Source organism: Cynocephalus volans, chromosome 5, assembly GCF_027409185.1.
Source record: "Cynocephalus volans isolate mCynVol1 chromosome 5, mCynVol1.pri, whole genome shotgun sequence".
In the NCBI taxonomy this organism is placed as follows: Eukaryota; Metazoa; Chordata; class Mammalia; order Dermoptera; family Cynocephalidae; genus Cynocephalus; species Cynocephalus volans.
The window spans coordinates 77,138,245-77,150,496 of NC_084464.1; the positions used below are offsets into that span (position 1 = coordinate 77,138,245).

Here is a 12,252-nt window from a genome sequence, read left to right on the forward strand (position 1 = left end):
TAAAAGATGATTTTTGAGATATTTCCAGGTTCAAAATTGAGATAAGCCAGGGAAGTCATAATCTGCCAGACAAGATAAGCTTACTTTTATTTTGACTATAAGTATTAGTGATGGTTTAGATTTCTGGGCACTTGGTTTTGTTGATTTTTTTGATCAACTGATTAATGATTACAGTTCTAAGTTCAGAATGGTCCAGAAAGGCTTTCAGTATTTACCTCAGTCTTGCTTCCTATACTGGCCCTCCCTCCCCTTGCTGTTCTGTTTGACCTCATCCTTTAACATAATGCTAATAAATCGATAAGTCATTTTCAGAGTTAATGAAGCATTTCCAGCTTACTGAATTCAAATAACTGCATTCAACTATGGAGAAAAAAACCAAAACTAAATTACCCTGCCTTCTAATTCTTACTGCATTTGTAGTAAAAAAAAAAACAAAAAACAAAAATGATGATGATATCCACAAAGAAAGCAGACAAGTAAACTGATGAGGTGATAATACTATAAAGAATAAGCTGCAGAGAAGGTATACAAAATCAGCAACTCTACGGAATAAAACATCAAGATATTTTGCTTACCAAATTTTTTTTTGCTTTACTCATTTTACTTTTTAAAAATTTGTTTCAGACTCTTTGGGAGTTAGGCATCGCTGAATCATAGTGACCTGCATTGTCTCTGTTGGAAACCCTTCTGCATCTAACCTGAGGCATAAATGATAGACTATACCTATCGCACATGATAGTATGGTAGTCTGGGTGATAAGTTATATTGCATAACCACCTCCATTTTTTGAATTAGTCACAGACTATCTGGCTGTATATAATGACTTAAAAATAAGTAGGTTTGTCTAGGTCCATATTTCAACCTAACTATTGATTTAGTGAGTTTTTATAGATTTACTTTTAGTTTAGTATAAGCCTCAAAACTCCACATTTATTTTGATTTCTAAAAGACCATTAACTCCAAAAAGGCTTCTTGAAATCAATTATAACAAAGGTTGACCTGTAATGGCTGCTGCTACCTTTGCAGTATTCTTAAAAAAGGTTTTTAAATAAACCAGATAATATATAGAAAATTACTGCAGGAAGTATATAATTTTGTGTTACTTTAATTAAAATTATTAGATGTTAGTTAGTGGTTTATAAACTCCTTAGCGCTTCCTTAGAAAATAATATTGAAATATATATTAAATGCTATTGGCACTTGAAATTGTGAGAATTTCAGCTTCTAAGAGTTTGAATTCAGTTATTTTTCTTACTAAAGACAGATAAATAAGAAATCTCACAACACATGATTTTTGTTGTTATTCACTAACACATCTCAATAGTCAGTATAAACCCAAATAATATTTAAGACTATAAATATATATCTTAATGTTTAAATTCAATATTTAAATAATATTCAAGCAACAAAATGGCTTCATATTTATATCTTGCTTATTTATGTGAATTTGACTCATGACAACTGATCATTAAGTGACTTTAATATCACATATTTAACATACTTTCTTTTTAGAACAAATATTAAACCCAAGTTAATAAATAATATTGCAGTAGTTATATCTCGTGAAAATATCAAGAGGAGAGAGATTTTTTTCAGACTTTGGTAGAAATTATAATGCAAAACTATCATTTAATGATAAATTCTCATACAGCTCAGTGCTTGCTAATCCTGCCTGGTATACACACTATACATTTCTAAGAGGGAAAGCATTGATTGTATACTGCTAATTTTACCTTGGAATATTGCTCGCGATCAAGTTCTTGACTAGAACCAGACCCTGTTGTCTGCTTAAATCGATGCACTTTCATTTTCATCTGTCTTGTTCGCTCCTCCACTACTAAGCTTGCTGCAAAAACACACAATGGAAGCCTATTAAAACACAGGAAGCATCTTTTAGGAACTGATGGTTTAAGATTTCAATGCTTTTGAAATGACTTCAATTAAATGAAATTTAGAAATAACACACAATTATTAAATTAAACAAAATGCAGAATATACAATACTAGCAACTGTTAATTTAAAGATGAACATGATTCAAATTACACAGAATGGGAAACACAAATGTTGGTAACAAATAGGTATCATATTTTTTCATCTGATATGAAATATTTTCAATTCTTTTTTATAAATGATTACATGAAACCAAATTCAATTGTGAAAATATGTTCTCAATTTAATCAATTGATTGTTGCATGTACATATATAGAGAAAAAAATACGCATACTTAACACATCACACATATATGCACATGCTTATATGAAGGCACACATCCACCTAGCATCCTCATCTAACAGAAGTCACCTAAAAATTATTTTAATTGATAAGCATCGACTTTTTTGAGGCATTCTTATTAAATCATTAATTTCTACCAGTAGCTTCTCATATCAGTCCTAAAAATGGACTTACTAAGAAAAAAGATTAGCTTTGTTTCTGATGACTATGTCTGAACCACGCATATGAAATGAGATATACAATTTTTAGCTCTTTAATTTATAATATTTAAAGAAATGTATTCCACTTACGGCTTTATTAATCTCCTAAGTAGTAGGTGAAACTGTTTAGAGGGTAAGAATTGCAACCTTCAATAAAGTATGAATTATTTTAAAACAGAATCCATCATTGACAACCTAGCTTCAAAACCCTGCCTTTAATTTTTGCATTTTCACAAATAGAGAAGGAAAAAAGAGCTGAGTATAGCTGTGTGCAGAATAAACTATTGAAAAGTCTATACCAGTATGAGACTTAAGTTTACTTTTTACAACTTATCTGTTGCCAATTTCTCAGACTACTCAACCTCTGCAACAAGTACTGAGATTTAAGTTTTATGTGTGTATTTACCAGAGTACTTGTAAAAGTTCATGGAAAAATAGAATTAAAAGATAATATGAATCTTTCCATGAACTTGAGGATCCCCTTGCCCTCATGCGTATATGTATTTTTGCTTTTGGTAACCGACGCATTGGGGCTTCTGCCAAAGGGCCCCAATGCTTTAACAGTTAATGGAAATGTAGATGTATCTGACTGACTTGGCTGCTGATTTCATTTCTCACAAGGAGCTTGTAAATGTATTCGCTGATTAATTTTTCCATTGCAATGATTAAATGTGGCTTACTATCATTTATTTAAAATTCTGAGGGCTGACCCCGTGGCGCACTCGGGAGAGTGCGGCGCTGGAGTGCAGCGGCGCTCCTGCGGCGGGTTCGGATCCTATATGGGGATGGCCGGTGCGCTCACTGGCTGAGCATGGTGTGAACGACACCACGCCAAGGGTTGTGATCCCCTTACCGGTCACAAGAAAAAAAAAAAAAAAAAAAATTCTGACACCCACTTTAAAAATTATGTAAATATGTACCTTTTACTGTGTGCCGAAGTACAGGCTAATAGCCCAATAGATAAATATATAAAGTTTGGAATTTGTAGCTAAGTGCTTTAATCATATTTTAAGCACCAAATTATTAAATATTTCACACTTTGCTAAACTCACTAAATTAAATAGACAATCTCAATCCTTAACATCACAGGTATGTGAATTAAACAATGACACACACTTGCTTTGAAAATGTTGACTTCAGAGACAATAAATGGTGACTGTTATTACAATCAGAGGATGGTTCAATGGAAAGCTTGAGAAAAGTAGTTCAGAAATTTACTGATTACTTGACAACATATAAGGAGTCAAAAGGAGTATTATAAAGCAAAATGCTATGTGTGAGTAATTAGGAACTGAGACAAAGTTATTGAATGATGTGAGTTATATTTATAGAAAGCCATATGCAATATAGAAAATGTGAAAATATCTGCTCTCTGCCTTCTGCCTATGGCACGAGTACCTCTGGGTAAATGATCAGTCATTTGCTTTGAGCTTTGAGGAAGTCCAATGAACTGTAATCAGTTGTACTCTGTAATTAAAGTTGAAAGCAATTCAAAGCAATCTCAACTTGTAATAAAAACAGATTTAAATGACATTAGTTTAACTATTCTCACCAAATTATATTTTTATTTTAAAAAAGTTTTGACATTGATAGTCCATAGCTTTGTAAGCTTCACTTTTAGTATCACATAATTCTTAGGGTGGATGGTTAGACACAGATGATTATTTCCCAAGCACTACTGGCCTGAAGCAGTCTGAAACAGTTCCAATAATTGAACCTTGCCAGGACAACATCTCAATTTCACTAAATGGAATTACTTAGTTTATGATATGGCTACATTCAAATCTTTATTTTACAAAACTCAGCACTAAATCCTAAGAAGACAGTGGTAAGCTAACCAAAATGAATCTTTAAATGGTTTTAAATGACTTCACTTTTACCTTCTAAAATGATTAGTCTACTATATTTATTTCTAAATAAGTTAAAGTTGACATTTCACTTTGTCAAAGTCTCCAAATTAATATTATGACTCAAAATCATGAGTGGACCCGCTTGACTTGCCAACAAAAATGCTGTGTCTATGCTATCCTCATTGCTTGCTCTCAGATTCCAAGAACAGAAGAAAAATGCAAATAGTTTTTCATTTACTTGCTCATATAAAAAAGTCAGATGATTGTACAAAATTGTACACATTTTTGGAGTATTTCTCACTATTTCCCAATTATATATATATATTCCTGCATATTCTAAAATAATTGTTTATACAAGTTATTATGTTTCAGTAAATATTTTTTCATAAATATGGAAGAACCTTCAGTGTGAATGTGGAAGTTCTTTAATTTTGCTAAAGATTTTTTTGTTTGTTTTGCATTTAGTTTTTCAGGTGTATACTGTGGAATAAAATATTATCTCTGGACTGTAGGTGTGTTAAGTTAAAAATTAAGATAAATTTATATAGTAAAATAGAATATTTATCATAAATTTGAACCAGAAGACATGATTCCATCAGTTTACGTGATTTATACAGATAATAATGGTAATGATTAAAAGTTAATTGGATCTTTGAAAAGTGACTCTCTCCCACGTATCTCACGATAAGCAAAATCAAGTACAGCCCAGACAGCTCAAATATCTTATTTTGAAAAGAATAATTACTGATCATTATTTAAATTTTTAATATTATTTTAACCATTTTAACCCCAATAGAAAAATTAAAATATAAAGTAAAACATTTTCTAATACTCCCATAAATCCTAGCATTACATTCACATTTTAGAAACATTCCGAATGTTGGTAACATTGTAAAAATCATTAAAATGCCAGTTGCTATTCCATGATAGAAAAATTAAATAATATGCAATTTGGGGGGTTTTATTTTTAAAGATTTCATAATTGCCACATGGCAGAGAGTTAAGTAATCCTTCTCATTTTCTATAAAAAATACAATTATCATCTAGTTTCATTTAGTCTATTAATAAAAATTTAGCTTATATATAGTACAATGAAAAGATAAGAATTTTTACTATAGAATGTGTTCTAGCTATAATTATAAATAGTATGATAGTATATTAAACAATTATTTCCCCTTGCCCCTAAGATGTAATTAACATTGCAATTTTGTAAAAAATTTTTTTGAGGAGGTTGAAGGGTTGAAAGTTTTCACTATAAGCTTTGAGCTGAATGATGTGTTTTATGTTGAACAGATTGTGCTTTATAAAAAGCACATATTAATTTACTAAAAATATTAATTGAACAAGATCCATTTTATTTAGGTGAACTTTATTCAGTACATAATGTTCTTTGTTAAATATGGTGTTTTTATCAGATGAGTTTACATATGTCAAAAATCAACTCAACATTACAATTAAGAAAGTATAACAACTGTAACTTATTTTTAGGAGTTAAATTAAAACCATACTGGTAAAATAATTTCTTCTAAAACTCAATATGAAAAATTCTGATTGGAGGGAGCAGGGTAAGAAAAGTGAATATAATTTACAAAGTACTGTAATTTATTATAATTTTCTAAAATAAAGTACTAGAAGATAGTATTAAAATTAAAGACTCATTAAAATAATTACTTCTCTTTTCATGTCACATAGTTTGCCAAGAATTTCTTAATCTAATGTTATGGAATATCATTGATGAATCTATGAACAAGCTGAAATTACTGGCAAATTTTGTGTTTGTACCTATGTGCCCTTTTCCAGATCTATCCCTTTCATAATGTTATTAAAAATGCCTATGACAAAAAAAATTTTAAAAGCATAAGAATCCTTAATAAATCTTCCCTAACCTAACCTTATTTTAAAATTTCTATATATTACATCCTCCAGAAAGAATGTGATTTTCTGGGAAACCTGATTTACTAGATATTTGAAAGTTGCTTAGAAATATTGTAAATATTACAGTCATGTGTAACTTAGAGCTATTATTATCTAAACATTAAACCTGTGTAAATATATTTAAATCATTATTTGTGAATTTACACTTATATAAAAAGGAATTTGGTCTGATTTAAAAATTCCTTAAATCTTTCACATTGTTCTCTGTGCTTCTAGAAAATAACATGAATCTGAAATTTCAAATGTTTGTATTTACAGGCCAAAAATAATCTATATTAATATATTCTTGAATCTTCCAAAACTTTTCAAGTATTATAGGTAAAATATGACTATAAAAGAGAATAAAAATAATAAAAATTTCTGTATTATTAAATATGTTAAGGTAAAAAAGATTATAAGCATTCCATTTTTTAACAAGTTTAGCTAACAGGCAATAAGTTTACATGTGTCAAAGGTGATACATGATAACATCTGGACAGGATAATTAAGTCTGTCTGGTTAGCTATGATGTGCTACCATATTTTATGAACAGAAAAATCAGCACCTCTGCTTCCTTTCTGTATAGGAATACAATGAGAGTTCAGCGACAGTGGCCCCATACCCTTGCTCCAGTGCATCGCTCAGGAAGGGCAATGATAAATGACCGCATATCTGGAAGTTGTCAGGTAGAATGAAATATATGAATGAAATACCTACAGTACCTCAGTTATTGACAGCAGTGAAAAAATTCCTTCTTTGAAGCATTTTATTTTAAGAAATAACTTCAGGAATAGAGCAACTCAAATACAAGAAACAATATCATATGAAATATAGATTAAAAAGTAATAAAAGATGAGAAAGAGTTAGCTAACTCTGTCATCAATATAAACTATAGAAAGACTAAATAAGATGACAATTAAATCTATAAACTAGATCTTAAAATATCCTATCAAGAAAGGTGGTTTGATATTTCACTTAACATAATTTTCTCTCCAAGTTCAACCATGATATTTGAAAATTTTAGAGGAGTAGGAATTGTTAACATGGACAATCATCCTCCATACCTCTGGAAGCAATGTGGCAAAATAGTAAGAACCTCAGAATAGGAATGACTAATCATAGATTGCAGTCCTAGATCCATTGCCATTTATCAGTTCATCTACGTTCCCTCAGTCAGTTTCTGATATATCCCTCCATTACAGAGTTGTTCTTTGCAAAATAAAATATTTATTTCCAGCTGTTTTAGTCTCTTATTCTATATTTCTTTATACGGTATTGTTAAAGTATTTTTAAAATGTTTTCACATTTGTGGAAGTGGAAAACTACAATGACTTTCTCTCTTGCTCTATAACCTAATTTCCAACATTTTTGAATTTTCCAATTTACCAAAACTGTAGGTGTTAAAGGAAAAAAGTTCCCTTGTTTTTCACAGCATATAGAAATGCTTAAGTTCTGAGGCATTTTCCTGGAATACAATGCATTTCAATTTGCAAGTGTAGAAATGTTCTAACTTGTTTCCCTTATGCTCCTGTATAATTCTCTTGGATGTTAATAATTATGCTATAATAATATAAACAATAAAAGATAACATCCATCCAGCAAATAACACATGTTAAGTAAAATACCATATCGCTTAAAGGCCTTTTAAAGAAAATAACCTATGTTTGGTATAGATATTTAAAATGGAACACTGGCATATGTGAAAGAGATAATTTGTATAATCACTCAAACCTCACTTGAGCCAAAATTTCAGGACCATCTCTTGTTTTAGCATGTTTATTTCCACTGAACTATCTAAAACAAAGCTGAAGATTTCCAACCCTAGACATCACTTTTCACTGTCAAAATTGCCAAGCCCCAGAGCAACACTGAAAATACTAGTCATTGACAGACAAGAAAGTCAGGCTCCTGATGAAAGATTCTGTCATTTACCTTGCTCTTTTGCGTTAAGCAGGTTAAAAAGCTTTTAAAAACATATTAGGTTTTTGAAGAGGAAGCACTGTCTTCCTTAAGGGGAACTTTGAATACAACCTTCACAAAGAGCAGCTCATGTAATTAAGGCTTCTTTGGAGGATAACAAAACCAACCACGGAAGGGTCATGTTGTTTGTCCCAAGTGATCTGTAATATGTTTATCCATAATTTTCATTATTCCAATAACACTAATGGCAACAGAATCTATCTAGAAAGTCTTGATGTGGCATAGCTTTGCTAAATTTAAATTTGAATTTTGACAATTTCTTCCTATGTTTCACAGTATTTGGGGGACACATTCAACTTTAGACAAAATACATCAAAGAACCTGTCAGTCAGACATCTGCCTGCCTTCTATTTTCTTCTGCACATTTCCCACAAAGCTCATGAAGAAAGGGGTAATGATGTACTCCCTCAACTGGGTATCTCTTGCAAGTTGAGTCTTGGTTGATATGTGTTAAACCCTTTGAAGTTTTAAAAGCCTATGATACTATGATTCACATTTGAATCAGCAGAATGGGAAAATAGGGTCAAAACAGTAACTTATAAATTATTCTATTTGGGCTGCTTCACCCACTGGGTCCCCAACGTTTAAAGAGAAAGCTAGAATGACAACTATATTTATAGGTTTGTGGCAAAAAAAGAAATGGATAAATTAGGCCCTTTTACTAATGGAACTCTAAATACAAAGATACTTCAAAAAAATTTGTGGAAAAATAGAATTAAAAGATAATCCAAATCTCTTTCCATGAACTTTTTGAAGACCCCTTATATCTCTGAAATTACTCATTAATATTCATAATAAGAATTCCGGAGAAGCAATGCCTTTGAAGATCATAAAACCTTAACATACGATAACAGGATATAATTAATCTGGCCCCAAATGCATCTACTCATTAATAATAAAAATGTAAATAAAATTGAAACTCTTTGCTACTTAGTAACAGTTAAAATAATATTTATTCTGTAAAGTACACAAATTAGTTTACTTATTTTAGCAAAAGTCAAGTACATAATCTGTTCCTATAATATATGTCACATCCATAGTACACTATTAAAACAAGTGTTCAAATATCATTTATACAATAACTAATATAACAGAAAATTAATAAAATTAATGTTTTTCACTTTTTTATATAAATTGCACCTAATTAAGGTTAATGCTCATAGCTCCATAAAAAAATAAATTTTGCATAACTTAGCATTTAAACTGTTCTTGCAAACATTTGAAGAAAAAAGTACAGGTGATTTATTTGAGAATTTATTATAGAAACCTGGTACTTAAAACAGTTTACTAAAGACAACCCTTAAATAGCCCCTATGATCTGATTACAATAATTACTACATATTTTATTAGTGAAATAGAAAAGCAAAAAAAAAACAAAATGCTATTTACTCTTTTTTCCTGTTCAAACAATTTAATTACTTGATCTCTAATTGCCTTTCATTCCCCATGTGTAAAAATTACATATTTTGTATGATAAAGGAAATTTATATATGTAGAAAAGAGTATGTTTTGTCATGATTCAAAATTGCTTTCAAATCCAAAAAGTTAATGCAGTTAAGAAATACAATCTAAAGGCATATAAATTAGATATTTATTATGACAATAACAGTTTTTTCTCACCTTGAAGTCATTTAATTTCTGGTTCAGTTTTGATCTTCTTATATCATTATTTCGATGCCCCCAAACTACATTCATGGGCTCTTTAAAACTGTCCAAGAAATGTAGCAGAGAGGGAAAAATTGGCTTACTTTTAGAATGAATAATTTAAAATAGGCCTATAAAGCAGTTTGTGAAGCCTAAAGTGATATGGTCTCTCAGCTTTCGACACAAAAGATGGAGTTAAAAGGTAAATAAAATAGTATGAACATTTATACTTCCTGGTTAATCTTTCAACACTGGCTTCATTTTCTCATGTTGTATGGTGATTTGAGGGGCAAGCCAGGTACAGATTTAGCTGAGTGAGGATAAATTGGGCAATCAGGGGAAGACAGGAAAACTAAGTAGACTTTGTCAAGATCTTGGTGTTGTGAGTGTGGATGTTAACAGCCATGTGGAGCAGGGGAGAGAACATGGGCAGTATAATCAAAATCTGGTTCTGCTTTACAGTGGTGTTGTTATCTTAGGCATTCCATTTAACTCCTTTGACTCTCTCTAGAACAGGAGTAATAAAATCTTCTTGCAGTTGTCCACGTGTTAATATAAATTACGGGGTTATGGGTGCACCATAGATACTTGATAAATGCTGTTTGAATGTTGGACAGTCTGTAGAGCAAAGTGTTTAAGAACAAGGTCTTTGGCGGGAAGCTTGTGTCTACTTCCCAATTATACTACTTACGAAATGAATTACTGATAATGGGCCAAGTTTTTAATCTTTCTGAGCTTTAGTATTCCCAGTTGGAAAATGAGAATATTAGTAGTTATGTCTTAGGCTGCTGTGAAAATATGCAATAAATGTATAATACTCTTAGTCGAGTCACTCATATATAGGAAGTGCTAATAAATTCTATCTACCATTAATAATATTACTAGTATTTTATACTCTTCTTTATATGGCTTTACAAACATATGCTGGAAAATTACTAGACTGGTCCCCTAGAGTTAGGGTGACCAACTGTCCCAGTTTGCCCAGAACTGTCCTGTTTTTAGCACTGAAAGCCTCACATCTTGGGAAACTGGGACCATTGGTTGTCCAACAAGTACATATACAGTTCATCAAAAACAAACCCTGACTAATGAGCCCCTTAACCTATCTGGTCAGCTGGGAATGACATGTCTCAATCCTCAGTTATCCAAGGAGCACTCACAATAACCTGAATTCTCCAATATGATAGATCCCAGAAATAAAAGGGACTTCAGCTCACAGCAGTAGGCTTTCTGTGCTGTAAAGTTTTTCTTTCTTTTGGGATATGCAAGCCTAAAATTTGACTTTAAAGAAATTTCTTGAATGAGCTTCCATCCTTTCTGGGCTTTGAGAGCCACATTTGGTAACTGAACCATGCTATCTTAAATCCCAAAGGAGAAGTCCAGCATCCTCTGTTGCTCTATGCCTTGCTGGAGGCATTTTGGAATATGGCTCTTTGGTTGTTTCTAGTTAAGTGGTCTATTCTATGAGGAATTTTTATATCCCCTCTCCAAGAAAGACTTAGAAAGGTGACAACACCTCTCACCAGGACAGACTGACCTTATAAAAACATAACAGTTTCACAAGCTCTGGAGAGACGTCATAAAATAATGTACACATACTTTACTTAGATTTTAGGTTATACCACTGAGGGATTTTGTTTGGTTTTGATTAGCTAAGTATAGCTTTTGGCTAGTAGAAATATCTATGGAAGAGCTCTAAATGAATAATTATTGTATTTTTCTTTCTTTTGGATACATGAATTAGGCCACAGCCCAATTTTAATATAAAATTCTAATGTTTTTATCACACTAAAATTTATCTAGCAAATCCAACTAAATTCTTCTGAATCTAAGTATAAATGCATTGGCCATTTTTATACTAGTGAATCTAAACTGTGTTTCTGATACTTGAAATAAAAACGCAGGATGGCTAGAAATCTATGCAAAATCTAGGGACCAAAACACCTTGAACTCATTGAATAATATTTTATTTTTTATCAATATCTATTTATTGCCTAGTATATCAGATACTATACCAGAATATGTATATTCTGTATACATATGTATATGTGCCTGAATATAAATATAATTATATTTTTATAAATTCAGACTAAAATAAGTAATTTAATATTATCTCCCATTTTCTCTTAGTAATGGTAAGATAACACATACCTAAATATTAAAAGTTAGGAATAACATATTTGGAACTTGTGCTTTTTAAAATAGGACATACCAAAGTGTAGTGGAAGGAGGTCAAATGTGAGAGACCTGTGTTTGTAGTCTACTATCGATCAGCAGTGCAAATGGGCAAATCTCTTAATCTCTCTGAATTTGAGTTTCCTTATTCATAAATCAGGGATGATGCCATTCTTAGGACTAGCTTTGAGGATTATTATGGGCAAAAAATTAACTCAATTATTAATCCACTTACAAATATAAAGTAAATGTACTTT

At 31.2% G+C, this 12,252-nt stretch overlaps 1 protein-coding gene across 50 annotated transcripts in view; it reads right to left on the reverse strand.

The window, feature by feature from the left end:
* The window catches only part of RIMS1 (regulating synaptic membrane exocytosis 1), a 469,818-nt gene that overhangs the window by 89,403 nt on the left and 368,163 nt on the right, over positions 1-12,252 (reverse strand). For 36 of the 50 annotated variants that reach the window (XM_063096231.1, XM_063096237.1, XM_063096236.1 and 33 more), the window contains one exon: positions 1,734-1,846. The exons of the other annotated variants lie outside the window; for them this stretch is intronic. In XM_063096231.1, the coding sequence (XP_062952301.1) occupies positions 1,734-1,846 (113 nt within the window). The remainder of the gene's footprint in view (positions 1-1,733; positions 1,847-12,252) is intronic. 50 annotated transcript variants of the gene reach the window in all.